General features: G+C 39.5%; 1 protein-coding gene and 1 pseudogene across 2 annotated transcripts in view; one reads left to right on the top strand and one right to left on the bottom strand.

The window, feature by feature from the left end:
* Positions 1 to 788: 788 nt before the first annotated feature.
* Positions 789 to 23,565, bottom strand: part of LOC122995682 — a 40,616-nt gene continuing 17,839 nt past the window's right edge. Inside the window, exons 3-5 of one of the 2 annotated variants that reach the window (XM_044371013.1) lie at positions 13,042 to 13,093; positions 12,856 to 12,938; positions 789 to 5,002 (exon numbers count right to left, since the gene is read on the bottom strand). In XM_044371013.1, coding sequence (XP_044226948.1) covers positions 4,197 to 5,002; positions 12,856 to 12,938; positions 13,042 to 13,058 — 906 coding nt within the window. In that variant the 5' untranslated portion in view covers positions 13,059 to 13,093 and the 3' untranslated portion in view covers positions 789 to 4,196. Of the gene's footprint in view, positions 5,003 to 12,855; positions 12,939 to 13,041; positions 13,094 to 16,744; positions 22,384 to 23,565 lie in introns of those variants that run through there. The other variant, XR_006406838.1, reaches the window with a different exon arrangement.
* On the top strand, positions 14,733 to 14,913 carry LOC122996254 (annotated as a pseudogene).

Here is a 23,565-nt window from a genome sequence, read left to right as displayed (position 1 = left end):
TGAGAAAGGATGTCTGAACTATTTCTGCTGCGCAATGGAAATATCATGATGAATTATATTTTAGTTGGCCTTTTAAAACTCAAAATTAAACAAAATTGTTGCTTGTTATTGCACTGTTTACATGGTAAAATTAAGATAAATAGGTTGACATAAGAAAAAAGTAATATAATTAGTTAATCATATTTTGACATTAAATGATTTATTGGCAATATTCAGTGCAGAATGTTTCTACTGTTAGGTACGTACATACTGCACAGTAGTAACAGTAGTAATTTAGTAGTAATCACTTCATAAGCAAATATGCTCGACATACCAAAAGTCATATGTATGTGATGTTCATAAAACTATTGTAGCTGGCATGAAAGCCCAAAATCACACTTTCCCCCATCACAGTTTACTCTCATGCTGACATGTTGTCATTCATTGGTATACTCACCAACTCATAAGACTGTAACTGCATGTGTGCCTGTGTTCACAAAGTTGTGTGAAAAAAAAAAAAAAAAAAGTTTGACCAAACATATTAAAGGGATTTTTGCTACATTAACCTGTTTGCTTCAAGTTTCTCCCTAAAACTATTTTTCTGTCATTTTGTTTCTTCTTCAGTCTCAGGTGATCTGATCAACCCTGTTAGACTTGAGTAGCAGAAGCTCCACACAGGCTTCAACCTACTGTTGCCCCACACACAAAAACACAAACAAGAGGATCAAAAAATACACAAATAGTGTCATGGTAATGTTGCACAGCTGTTGTGCAGTGTGACCAGATAAGAAATAACACCAACTCTGAAGGCAGGTCTGAATGACAATTTATTCTTCCTGAGGACGCAGATATAAACAGGGAAGGAGGATTGAAGATCAGGCCTGTGCTCAAGGGTCCAGAGACACTCCACTCTGGCTTATATGGGCTTTAGACACAGAGGCTGATTAGTCATTAGGAACAGACAAAAGTGCATTTTTGTCTAGTCACTGTCCTTATTTCCAGAAAATTTCCATCCGGCTAGACGGGCCTTGGCTAATGGGGGAAGTGTTCCCACTCTAATGTCTGGGACTTCAGATCCTGGCCTCTTTTCCCTCCAGCTGTTGGTTCCTGCTGCCAGGTTGGCCATCTCCTGACTTGAAGCAGTTGGGTTTCCATCCTTAGACCTCTTCCTATAACCTTGGCTCCTCAGAGATGATTAGTCTGTTGCACTGTCTCAATCCACTCATCCATAGGTTAATTCCTCCATCTTTTAGTCCATCCTTACATTAAAAGTCATGTTGCTTAAAAACATGCCACGCCAGGCTTACTCTCCTGTGCACATGCGGTGCTCCTGATCCAGAACAGCTCCCTCTCTGCTTCATGTTGATAAGGTTTTCTGATCACCCCTACCCCGGCCTGTTGTCCTGGGCTGTCTTTATAGTGGAGAACACCAAGCAACACACCAATGGGATCACTTCAGTTATTGAATCCAAATAGCTGGCAGCTGGGCAGTAAGGGTGATGTCCACTCCCACATCTCACATGGGCGTGGTTTTTGTCACATTTCATAATGGTAAATCAGGGCTGCCTTTATGACCTGTGGAGGGTTTCATGGTTTTGGCTTTCATCAAAGATAAGGAGAGATTCATGTTTACATGAGGAGCTCGGAGACACCTGACTTGCAGTGATCAATGATCAGTGTCTTCCATCTCTTCCTCCTCATTAAGTCATGCTGCAATTTGACTGATTCTTGTTCAAGTGGGCAGAAAAGTCAGTGATAAATATACAATAAGACTTATAGGACAGATTGTAACAACACTGCATTTCTCCTGTGGTGAGCAGACCCTGCTATTGTTTGTATCCTGTGTACGCCACAAGCACAGAGGTAAAGTAATGCATTGTAGCATATGGTATTTATTTTACTGCACTGATAATAGAGAACAAGGCAATGTTCTGAACATCTGGATTGCAGATGTTCATTATCCTGTCTCATGTTTACTGATTGGCACAGTTAAATTTATGATGCATTGGAGAAAGGTATCTGTAGTTATGTTTGGGTTTTGTCACTGTTTCATTGTTTTGGTTCTGGTTGATTGATTGCAGTAACCTCGCTGCTCAAAATAATGTGGGCATTTTAAGATGTGAGGGTAACCACAGCACTGAAAGAAGATAATAAAGCCCATTTATAACCATCAGCATCATTAAGAATCAGCAGAGTACTAGTGAGGAATGACATGTTATAAAGGCCACCTTGTACATTTGTATTAATGTGACTGGATGTTACCGGCTAGCTAGTAGCCGAATGACAGAGCTGATGCCAAACAGCTAATGTGAGAGTGATTTCAGTGCTCTGCCTGAACTCCAAAGCTCCATTACATTTCCACAAACAAATTAAGATCAAGCTGGGCCTCATATACAGCTCACACTGCATGCACTGGACATGTTCTTCATTTGTAACACGCAGTGAATTAAATAAGGCCAGAATACAACATCTAGCCTAGTTCTTGCACTCATTCAGGCTCAATGTAAAATGCTTTTTCCAGAAACAATTACAAGTACAAAATCAACCACTTTTGGTGACAGAAAATCTATTACTGGACAATCATCAGAGCACCAATAACTTGCACTTTCTTGCTACAGCATAAAACTAAATCAATCGTTAAATAAATTGTGCTTCTTAAGCAGAATGTTAACTTCTCAGTTATGAAAAAAACAAAAAACTTTTAATCACCATATTAAAAACCATAAAATCCTCTGAGAGACACTGGTGAATAGCTGCATAGTTTATTTTACAGAGTAGGCCAGTTCAAACAGCTTATCAAGTGCATACACGTCTGGCAGGATATTCATCTCTTTTGTGTCCTTCACTCGACACGCCTGCAGTGCCTTGACCCACAGGCACTGTCTGGCTGGCTGCCAAAGGCGTCAGTCAGAGAGACTCGAGTTCATCCAAAACGGATGTGGACGTCTTCATTATGGCTGGCTGTCACAGCAGCTCAGTTCCCTTTCAGCACACAGACATCTTTGGCTTCTCTTAATGCAGGTGTGGTTTTGTGTCTGGGCCAGTGTGCCAGATAAGCGGATGACATCAGTGAGTGAGTTCATGTCAACACAGGACAGAGCAGTAAATCTATGTCTTTAGTGTCATCCTACAAACAGAGGACCTGTGGTTTATATCCTGAAATTACTCTGCTGGGAATTCTATGAGCACTTTGGATTTCTTTGATCACGTTTTTTTTTTCCTTTCTGTTTCTTTTTTACTACACATAATGCATGTGGTGGAGGTTGTAGGCAGAAAGTCTATGCCTGCAAGCTCAAGAAAGAATGCATCCAAAGGAGAGCTATGAAAAATAAACTAAAAGGACTTGTTTGATACAGAAAATTGCAACAAAAAGTGCAGGTAAGAGAAGGACTGTACATATGATGTGCATTTATCCAGAGGCCAGGTGACCTGATTAATGTGAATATCAACTTAAGTGTTTTGCAGGACATAACAAGGATGTGGTCTACAGATGCATAGTTGGTACATCTGTGTTATAAAGTCGTAAGCTAACAATACAAATTTGAGAATTGCATGAAGGCCATCATTGCCCTTTCACATCAGAAAGTGACAGCAAAATAATAAGTGCATCAATGAAATACAGTAAGTGGAGTTAAAAAGCCTGGTGATATTTTGTGCTCTCTGTCACTAACTGAGCAGTAAGTTAACAGTTCATTCATTCATTTAAGGAATTGTATTTTTTACCATTCACTCGTCTCACTACTGACTTTAAACAAAGCTACACCTCTTTTGTGGGGTGCTAGATGCTTTAAGTTGAACTTGAATCGAGCAAATTTTGCCTCAGTGAGCGAATCATTAATTGTGGCACTGTGGTACTGCAACTAATTGATCTGGTCTGCAATATTATTAGATTGCACAGGTGGATGTTTTCACCTACTAGACATTTCTGCCTGTTGTGCCTCCACACAGCGGCATGGGTCAGCTACAGGGTCATCAGCCGGAGACCACTATTTGTCGATGTTTCGCTCTTTCAGCTCAGAAACATAGTGGCGGAGCGATGGCAGGGACGTCTCCTTGCCAACTCCTGCAGCTGCCCTTTCTTGTTGTGTGGACCCCCAGTTCCACCTCAGCCATAGCCAAAAGCTGCTTTTGTGGCTTTTCGGAGCTTTGCCCCTGATACGCCTACATCCCGAAGCAGCTGTAGTGTTGATGCGCTGACGAAGCCCCAACAGCATACTTTAGGGGTAGATGATGGTAGTCCAGCCTGCCTCCCTGCACTTAACAGCCAGATCTGAATATTTTGCCCTCTTGCGCTCGTTGGCGGCCTGCATTCCCTCTTCCCACGGGATGGTGAGCTCGATGAGTAGAGCATTCTTGGCAGCGGTAGACCAAAGTACTATGTCTGGCCAGAGTGGTGTGGTGGTGATCTCAGGGAATAAGTGCAGCTGCTTACCGATGTTGACCATTATCTGCCAATCTTTTCCTGGTGACAGGCATCTAGGAGGGCTCTGTGAGCTGGTGTCTCCCATGCTCTCTCCAGGCCTGACGAACTGGATGGGGTGTGTCTTGGTTGTGGGCTGGTTGTTGTTTGCGGCTTGCCTGCAGAACGTCAGCCAGCTTCCTAAGGATCCGGTTGTGCTGCCATCTATATGTTGTAGGCTTGCATTAGGGGTGTTGCAAAGGGGGTAGCTCTCCTCCTTGCCAAACCACTGATGGAGGTTTCTGGGGTATGGCACAGTATCGTGAGTTGCCCTAAGCAGGAAACTGAGTCTGGCTTGTGGGATCTTCCACAGTTCCGCCCAGCTGACCGATCTATTTAGAGTGCCCGCCCATGTGGTCCAGCATCCCTGTCGACCCTGTGTGACCGCCTTGATTTTGTAGAGCTCCTGCTCTGCCCTTGTCACCTCTTCCACAACCACTGCTTTCCTTTCTTTTTTCGTGGCTTTGGGGGCTTCTCCCCAGCCAAGCCCTCTGCCGACAATCTCCTGGTGTTGCAGACTGCTAATGGTCTTGTCAACCTCCATGCTTGCCTGCCACTTCCGGCCTGTTTGGACAGAGACATATGCGTTCCTCACTAATGGGTCTGTGGACTCCCTTAGCTCCCCTATAAATAGTTGGCTGTGGCAGTCCTGGATCCTGGCAGTCATTCAGGGTCCCTCTCCTACATCTCAAACTAGACTGGCAAATTTTAAGACAAGATTTAAGCTGGACTGACAGTCGATGAAAAGGGTTGAATTTCAATCGTTGATAGCACCACCGCAATGCTGGATGCATGTATTTCACATAATCAGGGCATATCATGCTTTAGTTATATTCCTCACAGTAACTGTGTTTACATTTTTTTATTTATTTTGTGACATATAGTGATGGTGTGCTACCAGGGGCGGAGCTAGACTCTCAGCACAGAGGGGGCGAAGCATTCTCAAGGGCCTTTCTAAAACATCATTTTAAAATGCGCAACTGTAAAATAGCTGATTGTTATTGAGCCATGCAAGCCTAAGTCTCAGGAAACATACAGTGAAGCCACTTTGAGACAAGCTTGTTCTGAAGATCAAAAAAGAAAACAGGTTGCCAGCCGCGTTCGAATGTTTCAGCACTGAGGACAGCATGTGGTGCTCTACATACACCGACTGACGAACAGTTCAGCACCACCACCAACAGATAGCGACAAACCAGGTGCTCTGTCTCCATACCATGTCTTTCTAACACGGGAATAACATAAACATAAAATAGACACAGCGGTCTACAACAATACAAGGCCTATTCAAATATAAAGTGTCTACAACACCACAGGCAGTGACACAGACAGGTGCTGAGATGCGGTAAACATGGAGTTAAACGACACATTAATCTAACATTATGACTGATTTCTTCATAACCAACTTTTAAGTTAATAAAGACTAATTATGGATGTTTTACTCACCAGTTGTTGTCCCTGCTTAGACTGCTGAAGTTTAGTGTAACGTTAGTCCATTTGTGTATTTCTCCATCCTCCATGGAACAAAATAATCCGAACAGTTTAACAAACTTTGTACATTTCACAGTCCCTTTTAAAAACTACATCCTCCTCTCCTTCATGGTGGCAAACCTGCAAACCACTTAGTCCTTAGTAGTGTTTATGTCCCGCTCAACACACAGCAAAGTGAGGTTGGATAGTTTGGCTTCATTCAAACATGAACGCAAATAGCTCTTAATGTACCTCAGAAGGCTGAAACTTTGTCTGGCAAGTTTCATTCACCATAAACATAAAAAGACGCGAATATCTCATATTCTAGATAAAGTTTTCAGCGAAGTTAGTCAAGAACTTTGAATCGCTGCTTCTGCAGTCTTCACTTCCCGCAGAGTTAACGAGCAGAAATATGGACAGCACCTCTCTGCCATTGCAACCCACATTGTGGTGGGAGGGGGGATTACACCCATAGTGATAAGAACTACCATAAAGAATGAATAGCAGAAGCTGAGAGAATTAAGTTCTCCTATCCCTGCTGCACCCGCGGGGTCGAGCACTGCATCCCCAGCGGGCCCCTGCTGAGTGTGGGCCCTGGGGCGGCCGCCCCCTCTGCCTCCACAGTCGCTCCGCGTATGTGTGCTACACTTACAGAACTGGAGTTACATGTAACCTGCATGATGCAGGTAACTTGTAACATTATTTCACCATGTCTCATTAATGACTACAAGACTACTGACATCATTGTGTTTATATGATTGCAGTAAACAGAAGGTTTAATGTGTAATAGCTTTGCTAGATGTGAGGTATTGAAAAGGAGAACTGACTACTGAGAGTCTTCAGCCTCCTTAATGTTGTCTTCACTTTTAACAAACTCCAGCGGCATCAGAAACTTGTTGGAGAAAATATAAGCTGACCAATCACAGTTCTTGTGGTCCTCATGTGGTCTCCGTCGCAGTTGAAGACGTCGCATTTCTGCAAATTGGCAGTTGGCAAATTGTAGTATGGTCAGGCAGAAGACCAGGTAAACCTCAACAGGATGTTGGCGAGCAGATTTCTAACAGTAGATGAGGGTCTCACTGTTCTCTGTTTAGTAAATATTACATTTTAGGTGGTGAGCAGTCATCATTGTGGGGACATCAGCCAGGCGTAAGGAGAAGCTTTTGCAGCTGTACTAGGAGAGAGCGGCCAGTTTGAACACCCAGTTAAAAGAATGTTGAAGTTACAGCAATTAGCAGGAGAGTAGCAATGGAATTTAAAAGCAACGGCGGGACAGAGATTAGGATGTCATCAGGCTTCCTCTCAAAGATGACAAGAGGATTTGGGCAGAAAGAGAGTGCAGAGTAAAGTGGTTAAAGGGGTTAGAGGTAAAAAATGATTTCTTGTGGTTAAAAACAAACTGTTCCTGGTTATTTTACAGGATTCCTTACCACGCTCTAAAAGAAGTGGGTCACTTGAGAAGTGACTCATTGAATGTATTTGCAGTCCTCAAAATGAATTATCCATTCAAACCCACAATAACATGAAAACTGGATTTTTTTCAAACTATTTTGTTTTGGCAGTTGTCTATATACATACAACACATAATTATCATCCTCAAGGACATCCTTTTATGGCATTTCTCTTGGTTGTTGATAGCTTGAAAAGTGGCACAGTTAAATGCACATAGCTTGTTCTGCCATCAGTGCGTGATGTTTGGATGTGTTTGAATTTGCTCAGTGGTTTGCTTTTAGACCATCAGTCATTTTTGGATTAGCTGATTTCAACAGAACTCACAATATTCACATTAAAATTATAGCCTAGTCACCACAATGCTATGTAATGATAAGTTGAAATGAAATGTAGCTGTCTCATTTACCTGTTTTCACAGAATGGATTTATAAGAGCCTAGTGCAACTAATGTTTCTCTAAAAGTGTGTTTAATCAAGACCGGGTCTTCTTGTTTTAGTGAAAATGTTAAAACAGAAAAGGACAGATTTACTAGATTTTTTCTTCTTCAGTTCTCAGGGCACACACACCACAAAATTTGTCCATAGAGATTAATGGGAGTCCCAGAGTCCTTGCCAGGTGGTTATGATTATGTTGTTTTTAAGCTCTTTAGCTCTTCCTCTGCTTGACTCTTCATTGGCTATTTATCTATTGTGACATCGAGGCTGACGGCCATCCCCTACACCTCTACACTCCCACAAGTCTGCAAGAATTTTCCATTTTTTTACACAATATTTTAGTGAATTTTCAATAACAGAATATATAATAAAAAACACAAATGACAGCAGAGAAAGATTGTAACAGGTCACAAACCTCAAAAAAAAAAAAAAAAACAGCATGGCATGTAGACATACACATTACATGAGACATTATACAGAGATCTCAGAGCTTGGATACATTACAAGGTTCAGGGAGTATACAACTATGCAAAGGAGTACAATTCTCTGGGGAGAGCATTAAACATTCCCAGAGGAACTGGAGGGACGCCAAGAGAATGGGTTGAAGCCACAGTGCAGTGCCCCCTACGTACTAGGTCTGCTGTGCTATTTGGGAGGTAGTTTAGAAGAGGCGCCCGCAGCTTATCAACAAACCTCTCATTTTCCTTCAAGACTGAGCTCAGTGCTCCATTGGCAAAACTTTAAAGATGTCTCCATAGTACTGGTTAACAGTAGGAGGTCTGGGGTTAATCCACTGAAACAGAACGCATCTTTTTGCTAATAGGAGAAACTTATTCAAAAGTTTTTGCTGCACTTGTTAAAGAGAGCCCCTCACCTCACAGATTCAGCAGAAACAAACCAGGATTCAAATGTATTTCCTTATATTTTCCAAATATTAAGACATGACTTATTAGGATTAACGGTTAAGTTAGCTTTGATTTAAGCCTGTTCATAACAGTTAGTTTTAGCCTAACTAGCAAGGTGTAAAACATATGTGCTGTGGAATGGAGAATGGGAGACTGCTTGCAAAGCAATCAAAGGCGTTGCATATCTGCACATTGGCAATTAATAAACTGGAGTATGGTTTGGCAGACCAGGTAAGCCTCAACAGGATGTTGAGCAGAGCAGATTTCTAAAACTGGATGCTGATAGTTACAAATAAACTTCTAATAAACTGACTGTATCCTTTCTGCTCAACACCAAATGGCAGACAGCTAGCAACTAACAGATGAACATGGTGGAGCATCTAAGCTAAAGACCTACATAAAGACCTAAGATATTTTTTCTCATTAATTGGTGAAGACTAAAACAGAATAAAAATGAGACAGGAAATTAGACTTACATGACTCCAGATGAAGGCCAACATTTCTCCATGAATACTGGATGTAGTATAACTGGGCTACATGTCTGTCTGTTAAAGAGCCATCGTTAATATTATTAGTTACACCTGTGCTATTCTTGCTATGACAACTCGAAATGACTGCAGTGAGAAAGGTCAGGTCTATGTAGTTTTACAGATCTTACACTGAGTGGAGATGAAAGAGCAATCTTTGTCTTCCCCGACTGTCCTCAATACCGACATTTAGGTGCTGTTGAGCTTCTCCACTTAGTAAATGTGTAATAGTGGAGCAGAGATTTGCTGAAAAAGAGTGAACCTACCTTGGGTACACAAAGGTAAAAAAAAAGTGAATCCCTCTTGGATGTTATTCATCTTCATTTTATTGATTAAGAATCAGTCTGACATTTCATCTTGCACTATCACTGTTTTGTTTCCTTGCAGTATATCCATAAATCTGTCTCAGTCATTCAGCTTTGTTAGGAATGTTCCGCTTTGCTCTCTTGGTAGTTAAATGACATTTTCCTCTAACATAAACAGACATGTCTGTATCTGGTGGAATAAACGCACACACACACACACACACAAACATAGGATATTTTCAAGAGCTATAATGCATTCTACAACAGTTTAAATACCCATCAAACATCTGGTCGACCAGGGTCTCCGCCAGCTGACACAGAGCCACAACTGGACATGAGGTTCATTCACGCAAAGTCAAAATTGCAACATAAGAAATACTTTTTCTGAGTTTTTTAAGAAAGCTTTAAAATAGGCTTTTAAATAAATAATGCTTATTTTGACATGGGAAATCATGCAGTAAATATATGTAGTTTGGACAGCGTATGTTACAGTAAGTCTTTATGTAAGAGCTACATGATCCTGAGATAATTTTGACCTACACAGTTTAACCTAATAATTCAGAGATGTACATTATTTTATCGTGGATCGCCTTTTATATAAACATTTATCTCAATATCCATGATATGTATAACTAGCATGATTTTACTTGTAGAGCTGAAATTTCGGCCAGTGTACCACTTTTATTCAAATTTAAACCACATTTCTTGAGCAGGTGGCTAATTTTAATCATTTGTTCCATGGAAAGCACAAAGGTCATCAAAAACCAATCATTTATCTGCTCATATGCTACAGTTTAAGCTCTGTTGGGAGTGACCTCAGTCTGAGGACAACTGAAGATCTGCTACACACAAGCAAAGAGAAATTTGAGGTGCGTGTGACAGGACTTACACTGTAAAAAAAAAAAAAAAAAAAAAATCAGGTTGATTTTATTGATTGTCAGCATGAATGAGATTATTGTGTGGTTGCATGTACGTCGGTCTTTGCTCGGAAACAACAGCTTGGGTCCAGAAGGCCCCAGTGATCCTCACGGTGCCCCCCCTCCACCCCCAACAAACACACACTCTCCCTCTCTCAGCTGTGAAGACTGGGCCGACATCACTCCGCCCTTCACCCTGTGACTCACTCTCAGAATATTCTATTTTCCCTTCTCGTTTCTTTTTTTCCCTCTGAAGCGATCCATTTTATTTTGCAATGGCCTTCAAACAGCGGTGCTGTAACACACATTTCCTCAGCATAAAAGTCACACATCAGCAGCATCAGTTTATCATTCACATGTGTATAACAGTGATTGTGCATTATTTTCCACTGTATCCAGCTTCCCTAATGACAACAGCATTATTTAAGTGAATCCAGAATGCTTGTTAAATAAATATCTGTAAACAAAGATTAATTATGGATTCGACTGAAAATATTACACATGATATTTACGTTTCTTTTGAAATCTGCACTCTGAGAGAAAACATCTGACCATTAAAACATCATCAAAGGTAAACATGGAAACCAATACGCCTGTGCCCTCAATAACAATGCAGGCAACAGTTACCTCAGCCAAACTGCAGTATCTGCTCTCTATTCCCGACTACAGTGTAGCACGCAACAACTCCAACCACCTGCGAAACTCATTAGCTCACAGCAGATTGGTTCCACATGTAGAGATGCACTCTCCCACAAATGGTGTGTCACATAAAATGGAAATCTTGGCATGAAATTGTGTGAAGGGGGAGGGGTAAAAAAAAAAAAAAAAAAAAGTGGTAAAACTGTGTGAGAAACATTGTTGGACGGCAGCTCGCTGAGAGGAGCTGGTTTGGTTTTTGTACCTTGTCTATGACTATTTCCTGAAAGAAGACAGAAAACGGCCTCATCTATAGCCACAAAATTTAATTCAAAGCATCAGTGGATTAAGATAGTAGCTGTCTTCGGGGAAAAAAAGCGCTTAAAGGTTTAGTGTGTATGTTGATTCATCTGCACATATAGTACAGGTGCTGTAGAATGTAATACTTATACCAGTTGTCCTCTAATTTTTCCTCTTGAGAAACCTTCAATTTCCTCAATAAAGATATTCTATACACCTTTCTTAAACCTTTAATCTTCAGTCTACATGGGAGGTTTACTTTACTCTACATGACAGCCTCAATTACAGTTTTAGACTTCCAAGCTGCTGGCTGTCTTTGGGTCTGGGGGGAAAGTTTCACCCTCCACCATCTATTTCCCTCCAGGTGTGAATCTGCCACCAGGCCCTACGAGTATAATTTGCCAGTGATGCACAGGCACTCAAACCTCTTTCTATACTGAACACATATGCATTCATATCATTATACACACAATCAGAGGAAGTTGTGCACCTGAAGCCCACACACAGGCACACTTCTGAGGAAAGATGGGTGACTATGAGGAATCATAACAGCCTTTTTCAAGGATTAAGCCATTTTTGATTCCTCACCAAAATCTCATCTTTTTCACAGATGACAAATAAATGCGTAATTGACACTGAAATATACAAAGTTATATACAGTTATTTTAAAAAGAAAATTCATCTTAACTCATGTGCTAACTGAGCACTTAAGATCAGATTAAGTGGCTTTTGGTATGAAGCTGTACAGCTACCGATTGATCGATTGAACTGTTTCTTCAGCTCTGGATGCTGATATATGTTGTGTAAAGGACACACAGGATGAAATCTAACACAGTACAGAGTTTTAAATTGCCTCCTCTGATCTTTGTTCTGCTGTATTGTATTATTTTCCACTCTAACCCCCATACAGTCCACAGAAACTATTGACACACAGTAAATTTACTCTCAGACTAACAAACATTTGCCAGTAAACCTACATCCGCAGATGATGGACAGTGTCTACGGTAACTGTTATTAGTCAGTGTGTGACACATCGGCACAAATAAATAATGAAGTTATTGTGGTTGGAGGGAAAATTATATTCCAACAGCTGCATCAAGTTTTTTCTTTTACACAAGCATGAAGTCAAACAGTTAAACAGACTGTATCCACAAACATTTTTTGAATGAGGGAAAATTCCAGTTATGTTTCATGGTACTGTATGAACTCGATGTCTCGATGTTTATTTCATGTTTTACTTATTTATATTTAAGATTTTTTTTTTCCTTTTTGAATGTCCTCATGACTTTTAAATGTTATGATATCTATGCATCTGTTGAATTAAATTATGCAACTCTGCAAGTGTGAGGGCGGTAACTTTACACCATATGGAAACGACTGCTAACAGCAGGGGTGGTTTTGCTAAATGTAGCTCAGCAGGGCTTTAAAAATGTAAATTACAATGAGTTAATTTCAAGGAGTAAACTTTCCTCACCTGGGAATCTGCAAATGTTGTAGGTTGTGTGTAAGTTCTTTGCTCTCTGCCTGAGGCCTACAATGCCAAGCTTGAGCTCCTGCCTGCAAATCATTAACAGAAAGTTCAAATAACCTTTAAAAAAAACAACCAAATTATCAACACTAATTAATCCCATCCATCTGCATGACTTCTAATAGCTCCTACTTGTGTTTTAGCTTCATCCCATATTGTGGCACTCAGGTTAGGATCTTCCTTTCTGCCAAAACACAATATAAAAGTGTAAAAATGCAGGAGGACAAGCACAAATGATGCATTGAAGAGGGATAAAAATCACTCTCAGAGGATCACAAATATATTTCCAATAATTGCAAAAAAGGAGTTGACAGTAAGATGGATGCTGCTGTTCATCCCTCCAAGGAGATATCTTTATTCCTCTTAAAGTTTTCCAAGAAAGCACACGCTCTGTGGCCACACAATGAGCAGAGCTCAGATAGAAACTGAACTAACTTTCCCATTAATCTCATCTCCCACATCTGAATACATCTTTGGGTGGTTGTGACATTGACCACAGCTGTAATAGGAACAGCTGCATTGAACAGGCCGCATTTCGCAGAGATGGATTCTTACTCTGAGGCAAAACCACATCTAGAGATGATCTGAATATGAGTAACATGGTAATATCAGACGCAACGGAGGCCTGGAATCATCACGGTCATCAGCAATCAGTCACGGCTGAGTGTAGTAATCCTCTGGTTGCTTCCTCACAGCACAAATTGAATGGATTAATCCTGAATTTAAAGACATGTGTGGCACTACAGGTGTGTGTGCCTTTATGAGCAGAAAATTCTGTCTTTTTTTTTTTTTTGCCATTTTTGTAGTCAAGTACAAAAAACTTGTAAAAGTAAGAACACGAACAACTATTGACAAAACATCCACATAGGAATGGATCTTTATTAGTTCACAAAATAATGTTGTTAAGGATGAAAGCAGTTACTCCCCATTGTTTGGACTTGTTCTGTTATCATCTGTGAACAGTGGCTGCTGTTATACCTCGGTTTAACAGTTTAACACAGTATTACAATCCCTGGAAACAGTGCAATCTACTGAGCAAGCAGAAAATAATGCATGTGGTACTCATCCAAGACTTCTAACTTTGATATATCCCAGAGTAATGGTTAAAACAGAGAGCAGGTTTTTACGATATGAAGGATAGCTGCCATGGCCTGATGAAGAGGAGGGAAAATTTATGTTAGCTAGAGGTCATGAAGTGAGGCAGAAAACATTTAAGTATGTGCAATTTAGCTGAATCTTCCGATTCTCTATTGTTGTGATAGTTCAGTATGTACCTCATACTGAGCAGCTATGGGAATCTTTTTAATAAACTATAGTGGATTATACGATGGGTATCAAGGAGAAAGGTTAATATACAAGAGGTTAAGCTTCATACTGAAGGACAAATATAAGAGTGGAATCAAACTTTTGTCAAACATTTTTCTTATTTTATTGTGTGTGTGTGTGTGTGTGTTTGTTGAAGTGTCTATGTAAGAGTAAACACCCCAAAATACTCAAGTTTATTGTAATGGATTTGCTTCCATAACTCCATTTTGCGTTGGTCTGCGACAATGTACTTTCTCAGGGATGGCACAAAATTATGATGATTTTATGATTTTATTTTATTTTTTCTATAAATTGTTAGAAATAGTGAATGCGTGCACGAGCGACTACGTCAGACACAGCCCCAGAAGTTAATACTGTCACAGTAATAAATGCCTGAATCATACGTGTGCAGTTATTCTGTTCTGTTACTAGAAAATAATGTACACCTGCCAGCCAATCAGAGTTAAGAATTCTCGCCATGGTATATTTTTATCCCAGTTTAAACAAGCTAAATATCAATCACTTCTCTACCTTTTGGCTAAGATCAAGTGTAGTATCTGTTCTTATCAGTTTAACAAGCTAAATATCTACTGTAATACTGATTCAGTGGTGAGTTAAATCCTTTGGTGGTAATGGATATTCTGTGTCCTTTAAATGTTTCAGACTAAACCACTTCCACTTCCAGTTTCAGCACCACCTCAACAAATACAAAAGACTAAACAAGTCATATTTCCACTTCATGGAAAGCATGATCACATCTGTCTCTGCAACTCTTTAATTTGCGCGGTTGAAAATATTTAAATGTTGTCTCTGCATCCAAAACTTCTCATCATTTTGGATGGTTTCATGATGTTTATAGAAAAACTGATTTACAATTAAAATGGTTTCATGGTCATTGTTATATGTTTCTTTCTAGATGTGGTTGCACAATTATGTTCCCGAGGCAATGTTTTCGAAAGAATTGGGATGGTTTATAGTTTATGGAAGTCTTTGTTTCAAAAACTGTAGAATTCAGGGTAAACATTCACACTTAGACAAGCAATAGACTGCATGTTGAACTTTTTTCAATGTCAATGGCTCCATGTTAAATGAGAGAGGAGTCAAGTTGCAGATAAGGACAAAAGAAACTGGAAAAGTTTAGAGGCAAGTAAACAAAGCTAAAGATGATGTACATGAGTACTATTTGGCTCAATCACAGATGCTGACAGAAATAAACAGTGGCAATTACAGTGTAGATTTTCAGGAGTGACATGCAAAATTAACGGATGAACTTTCACCACAGTGATTACAGTGAAAACTGAAGACCAGTAGTGAACTCAGTGACCTCAGACACTGTCTATTCCCACTATCTACATGTAGATAGACAGATATTCTGCTTTTACATAATTTAACAAGATTACGTAAACAATGTCTTGTGCAGAAAGACCAAAAGCAGCTGTAATCAGTGTAGTTTAACTGTTTAGTTTACACAAGACAGAGCAGGATTAAATTCTGTCAGAGGTTGCAGAGCCGCATGTGGTCCAAATGGGACAGAGTTTCCTTATCCGACTAACGAAACCTGTCAAGGCGGAGTCTGATAGGATGGAGGCTGCTAGCATCATGGAAAACACATCTGAACCAACAGAGTGCACTAAAGCTGCCCTTGAGCTCTGGAAGAATGAAGTGTCCCTACAGCTTTGGAAATAAAATGGTGCTTGGACATGAAATACAGAAATAAGTGAAGTTTTTTCTAAATCAGCATGGAGTTAAGATCAAATGACTGAGGGGATGTCTGCCAAGTCTTCCTAATGGCTCTTTGGAGATATTTATGTCAGTTTTGAGGAACTCATTTCTATCTTAGTTTTTTTTTTCTTCCCTCAATTCATGAGTCCATGAAGCTAGTGGCATTATTATTATAATGAATAATATCAATTTAACTGATGATGATAATAATAATCAAATTGTCTGTGAGCTTTCAGACAAACTTTGAATTTATAAAAAGAAAAAACTTGTAGCTTTTTGATAACATTTCATTTTTATCACTGATTTTTCATTCATTTTGGCTCTTATACTCTCTATGTTGAGTTGCATAACCCACTCAGATTTAAGGAGCATTACATTTGGCAGAAACAGCACAGATGTGACCATGAATCTTTTCTCTCCTCTGCATACCTCTGACATGAGGGATTATGAATGACGATCAACAGTAAAACATGTACAAAGACAGAAAAAAAAAAAGTTGTATTACAGACATAAATAAGCTACTTCATGCTTTATATGAGAGGCTGTTGGATTATATAAAAAGCATATAGTGATGGTGTGTCCTTCATGGTGTGAAAGACATGCTTGTGGTGTTGATTTGTTAAACTTTACATATTGTAAAAACATCTATTAATGTCTTCAACATTAAAGGAGACATAACATGCACATTTCCAGGTCTATATATTTTTATTCTGGGGCTACTGGAATATCTTTGCATGATTTACAGTTAAAAAAACCTTTTTTTTTATTATCTTATACTGGCCCTTTATGCAGCCTTTATGCAGTTCAGCTTCTTTCTGAAACAGGCCGTTATAGCTCCTGTCTCTTTAAGGCCCCCCTCTCGATAAGCCCACTCTGATCAGATTGGTTAGCTTCCTGAAATTGCGTCTCAGCACCGGAGGCTACATAAACAAACAGTAGTAGTAGGATTTAACTTCTTTTTCTCGTTCTTTACTCAAAATATAAACTTCTCAAATACATCCGTACATGTTTGAGCCTGAATCTGATGCAAAATAATGCGAGCGGACAATGAAAACAACACGTGGAACAACCTTAGCAACAAAGGCTACGGAACAGATGGCCATTTGTAGGCAAACATGAACAACCTGACGTCAGTTTGATGGGGAAGTAGAGGTAACTTTGCAAACACAGTGTTCAGAGCAGGTTGAGGCTTTTGACCCTAAGGCAGCATTTTTACATGCGTTCACCTTAAGTTCTTGACCTAACAGAGAAATCCGGCATTATAATAGTATCTAAATGACAGAAAATCACAAAAAGTATAATACGTCCCCTTTAACAGAATAATGAGAAGCATTCTTATGTCTGCTTAACATTGTGCACCATCAAACTACACCTTCAGCAATATTCCTCCTTACTTTGTTTTGACAGAGAACATGTTTTGTGACTTTCATCAAAGAAGTCTGGAGGCATACATCTGTGATCAGAAATGGAGGGTACATTCGTCTTGTTTTCATGTAATAAGACTGTGTCATGAGTTCTTTCTGGCTTTGAGAAATGAGGTCTGGTGATTTAAAAACAATGTGGAAAGGGATCATAAAACATAACACTTTGTCATATGGAGAGCTAAAGTCATGATGACGTGGATGTATGATTTAATGCTTACTCTTACTCATGTTTTGAGACCAAGTGCTTGAGGAAGATAAATTGAATTTTTATGTCTTTCAACACTGTGTGAATACAAAGAAAGATATGTGGTAGTGTGTCCCAGACAGCACGCTACTCCTTGCTGCACGCTACAACTGACTGTTGTGACACGAAAATATAGCATTATTATCAGTGCATCACATTTCATCAGTAATAGATAACATAATTACAAGAAAATATATTGAGAAATCAAGAAAACATTAATTCAAGATGAATGTAATTCACTTCTGACACAAAGTGAAAATCGGGACCAGGACTGAAGACCAACAACATGAGGTGTAAGGATGGTTTAAGTAGAAACACCAGATGTTATGTGTTCAGATAAAAACAACTTGCTTTTAAATCTTTATAGGTTGCAGCCATGCTGAAGCAGGAGATGTGTTTACAGAGGAAGAGGAGGCAGAGCTGTAAACAAACACACAGTCAGTATCTTAGGTCACCACATGGTTGTTCAGTGAGACCGAATGATAAAATGTGGCAACACTTAGTCTTGCATTCGTCATACACATTGCCGCCACCACATATAAAGAGCAGAAGATGGTATTTGGCACTGGAAATTTTTATTGTTTTTATTTATTTGTTTATATTTTGTGAATATTTGTTATTTGTTTAGCCAAAACATACAAATCAAACCCACCAATCACATCAAAGAGTGACGACACGACACGTCCTCGCTTCCAAATGAAAAGAGAGAAATCGGCTTTATGTGATTTACTCAAGTTTCAGAAAACAGCGTGACACTCGGAGCGCAAAAGAAATTACAAACCTCAGCTCGCGTTCTGCTTTCTATTCAGAAACAAGAAGAGCTCTGCAGTATGAAGAATATACATGATCCTGAATGAACAGAAGAAAATATTTTTTGTTCTTCTCCACTTTTGGAAACTTTGGAAACTTGGAAAATTTATTAACAAAAATATTAATGAAATAGGGGCAAAAATGAACCCCAAGAAATTAAAAAAAAAAACAAACTTAAGCTGAAGCAAAGAACAAACAAATACGATCTGCTACCTCACAATAAACTGCCACTGACTCTCTTCTCTACTCCCTCAACTGACCAGCAACCGACCTTTTACCTTCTCAGCTTGATCTAACTGGAACGTACCATCTACTCAGGTGACCACTGCGTGAGCTGGACTGATACAAAGCTTTCAAAACATACAGAACAACATTGATGTAGGATTTCTCTGCTCCTGCTGACAATCACAATGTCCTTTGGTCACACATGCACCAAATTATACAGAATGTTATTTACTACAGAAAAGTTTTATCCTTCCTACCTCAACTTGACAGAGCCGTGACTCACTGCTCAGTGCAGCCAACGACACACACCTGTTGTCACTATCACTGATTAAGCAGACGATCTGCTCACCATCACAAAACCCTCAAAAAATAATCACAGCAAGGCAGAAGCCCACAAAATACTCAAATTAAACCCATATTACATTATTTATGCAACATGACTGATCAATTAACAGAAACATTGTACTGAAATTAGTGATTTAACACAAAAACACAAGTAATATTGGGAACCAGGGCCTAATGAAAAGGCAGCCTTTTCACACACATATTGTATCAATTGTTTGACACCTTAAAACAATCTCAGTCTTTCACTTGAACTTATTCCACTATTGTACATCTATATCATTTGCATGTGATTAACAGATATAAAGATATTAAGGCCCGAGTGATTGATTACCTCCAAAGACGTTTTAACACAAAGCAATATGGTGTCCGTCTCGTACAGAAGAGAGCGGCTTTAATTAGAACCAAAAGGCTCGAAAGCTGCCAGTGTTGTAAAGTTCTGCCTTGCCAAACCTTGGCGCCTGTGAGCTCAGCACAGCCTGCAATTTGTGTTTCATCTGCACCATCAGAGCAAAATGAGAAACATCAGTCCAGGCATGTCGTATGAATAATATAAAAAAGCTGGCTTACAAAAAGCCCTACTTGAAAAGACATCCAAAAGGTGAGGTGATGATTCAATTAAATTACACAGTAGATACAATAGATACAGTATAGTTAATCCTCCTGACGGAAAATGAGATCATTGTTCTAGAGATATGATGCAAATATTACAGGACAACCTGATGTGCATATGTGACTTTTATGAGCATTCATGGGTGGTATTCAACATATGGCTTCTGCTAAAACAGGTGGGGGGTCTTGCTCTATTTCCTCTGATCGTACCGATTTCATAGGTGAAAATGTGCAACTTTCCTCCCACGTACAATCTGGTGTTCACCGACACTGTATCTATTTTTTATAGTGCGTTATCCAAAGATATTTGCTATAGATCTATCTGCTCTGTATCTTTTATACACCAAAAATGCATCCTAAAATTACAACTTTTACTATATATCAATGAATTAAAGTATTGTATCTCAAAATTGACAGGAGAATGTATTGTACATAACATGAGTGCATGATAATGACATTATACAGTAGGATTTGGGATAATAAATGTATGTAATTCAAAGAAACGGTCATAACTCCTTTATGCTGTGTGAGTCTGTGTCGTCAACATGCCAAGATGTGGACATTTTCAGCACGCTAAAGCTTCGACTTGGATCGAACACCAAACAGAAAGAACAGGCATTAGCATGTCTGCCCGCGCTGGCACATGAGCATGTTTTCATGGAGAGATTTTTTTTTTGTTTGATAGACTGTGAAACTATAAAGTCACTTGAGGATGTTGAACTGAAACAAGAGATGATGGCTGATGCTGTTTGACTTTAAACTTAAAATTCATTTGTTGTGGTTAACCATGCAAGAGGATACAGATGTTTTCATTGTAAGCATCACAAAATCATTTTAATAATAGTATTCTACACGAAGAAATCAAATCTAATAAGAAACTTAGATCAATCACTTGTTGATATTATTGCACCACGGAGCCTGTGCTCTAACACATGTTGTCTGATTTATTAAGTATGTTCTGGAAGGGACTGACCCCTCAGCTTGTGCCTCCTGCTCTATAAACGGCAACCCCACACATGTCCAAGTCAGCTTTACTACTTATGACAGGAGGCCCCTCAGGTGATGCACTCGAGGTGACCTGGTGAAGTCGCTGGATTGTTACTGTGTTGATGTGCTGACTCATTTCTCCGCTGACTCACAGCTGACTGTTGGCACTTTTAATCCTGGCATTCAATTCATGAAAAAGAAAATGTTTGTGAAACTTTCTTTTTTAGTCGGTAGTGAACATGCAGAGAAGGCTTCACTTTTATATTACAATGGTATATTATCATTCACTGAAATGCGTGTAAAGAAAACTCAAAAAGGCAGATGCTTATCGTAACTATTCTTGGAGTTTGTTAAAGAAAAAACATCAGCAGCAGGAATTTGGGCCTCCCAACATTGACGCTTAATTTTAGAAACTTGGGAACTTCATTATCAGTCAGCAACACAAACAGACGCAAGTGTATCTCAAGTAGAAGTGTGTTTGACTAGATTTGGGTAGTCATTTGATCATATTGTATAAGTTAACAAAATTCAGTTTTATTAAAGATCTGGGCACATGGTAACGTTGCTACAACAAAGTCCAACAGGCCAAGAAACCAGTGGTGAGACGATCAGTTTATCCTAATTAACTACACAGCTTTTTTTGGAAATAAAACTGACAGTGAAAACAATGTCTTTTGATCTCCCTTCAAAATAAATTTGGATAATCTAGCGGCTTCTGGGAAGCCTTTATTATTGTCCATTTGCTCATGTTTTTGTCCAGTAAGTCCTTATCTTAGTGATGTTGCCGCATTATAAGACCTTTACTGTATTGACCCTAAAAGTGGAGGTTGTTGAGAACCACTAAAAGTGTTCTGGAAGCCCAGTTGGTCTAGTTTCCAACAGCTACCGGTGTCACAGAATAACAACAAAACAGTCTAATAAATGCTAACAACCAGAGAAAATCATAGCCTCACTGGAGAGTGTATGAGTATGTGACAAGCTACACAAATGTGGGATTCACATTAGGAACTCTACCAATAGTCTGAGAATGTTTCTTATTGTCTTTTTCCAACAACAAGTTGTGGAAAAAGGGGTTGTCTTATGATCAGGGTCTTTTAGATGTGCGCCAATACGGTAACTTAGTGAGTGTGGTGTTTTTATTAACAATGGGAGAAACAGCCAAAACTACAACAATGAAACCCATGGTTGCGTGAAACTAGATCTTTAAATTACTGGCGTTAGTGGGCTGAAACGGCCAACAAACAGTGTTAGCAATGACAGTTTTAGCCCAGCATATATGTTGTGTGCATGTAAAACTATGTAGAATCTTCTAAACCAAACAACGTCTCACCTTCATATCGTATTGCCTGAGATAAACTGTAGTATTGCAGTCTCATTCAACAACAGCACGTGACTGCAGCAGCAGGAAGGAGCTCAAGCCCAAAAGACAAATATAGATGCCAGTTTTTATCCCAAACAAAGCCACCTGCATACCATTTCCTGAATTACCTTGGTAACCGAGTCAAGTGTATAAAATCGGTTGCCAAACTCTGGCACTAATTGATCACTTAAAGTCGGGAAGAAATGAAAGCCAACAAGTCGACTGGGAGGCCCTGCACATTTGGAAACTCCTGTTACTCCACAGCGATATCGAGGCCAGTTCATGACACAATCTCGAATTCCTTTTACAGCCATTGTGTGGTAAATGAATACAGTTCATGCCTGTTTAGCCACACTTGATCCACTGACAGATATAACTTGAGCAATGGAAAACACACATGCCTGCAGTGGTGCGCTCCGACCCACATCCTTTTCCTGCACGTCCTGTGAGAGAGAAAAAGAAAAAGTGAGGAGCCACAGTCAGCTGCAGGAGGGAAGTGAATGTCCTTTCACAGGTGTTGACAGAGCTTTGGGGGGGGATTAGATGAGACAGAAAAAACACAAGACTTTATTTCATAACCTCAACATCATTGAGTTACCTGCTTACATGCTCATGAAAGGAAGGGTAAACCGTATGCACGCTCTCACATTTACCTTAAAACAACCCTCCCATGATCCAGCTTTTCATGTGAGATATCTGAGATGAAGTAGGAGAAGCAGAAGAAGAAAGAGAAAGGAGTAAAGGGAATACACACAATATGTTTCTGTAAGGAAATACAAGCGAGCGTAAATATAATAAAACCCGATGAACTCCTTACGGGTGTAGCTGAAGTTTTCCAAATCTTTATTTTAAGAGGGAAGACTCACTGCTAGTACCAAAATAACGAACAAAATAATTAAATCTTACATCATTTGGAGCATAATGGGAACCAGAAATGTCAGATGTTGTCTAACAAACAAAGAACTGAAAACTATAGACTTGAAGCGAGTCATTGGTTTGGAAAAGTAAAAGAAAATAACTGTGCTTCTGTGGGTGGTGCAGCTGCAGTGACGGGGAGGTTGATGTGACCCACTTTGTTGCTGTACACTTGCAAAGAGAGATTCACAGTGAGGGATGAGTCCATAAGCTTTAACATTTTTCAAGTGAGTGCCAAATTTGAGACGAGTTTTATACACTTGTGTCTGTGATATATTGCTGAACAGGAGCATACAAGGACTGAACAGCTTCTGCTTTGGAAACATCTGTTTTTTTTATCCCTGCTGTTTGCTGATGATGTCGTCCTTTTGGCCTCATCTGTAATCTCTGGTGTGCACTTTGAAGATTTGCAGCTGAGTGCGATAGAGTCATGATGACAATCACCAAATCCAAATAACTAGCTCAAAGCACTGCTGTTCCCATACAGCTTCATAGAGCCGCTAACTTAACTCTGTCTTGTTACTTCATGTAAAATCATTGTAAAGCACATATTCTTGTTGATCATCACTTCATCAAATCCTTATCCTCTTCAATCTCAAATGTTTGATGTAGCATACAGTCAAACTAGAAGCTACAGTACTGGTGAACGAACCCAGTTTCTGAATTTAAGGTGACTGCCATTGTCTTCAGTGCAAAATGAGCAGCAACTC

This window comes from Thunnus albacares, chromosome 13, assembly GCF_914725855.1.
Source record: "Thunnus albacares chromosome 13, fThuAlb1.1, whole genome shotgun sequence".
Classification (NCBI taxonomy): domain Eukaryota; kingdom Metazoa; phylum Chordata; class Actinopteri; order Scombriformes; family Scombridae; genus Thunnus; species Thunnus albacares.
Note: the sequence above shows the minus strand (reverse complement) of the source record. Positions and strands in the feature narration are given on the sequence as shown.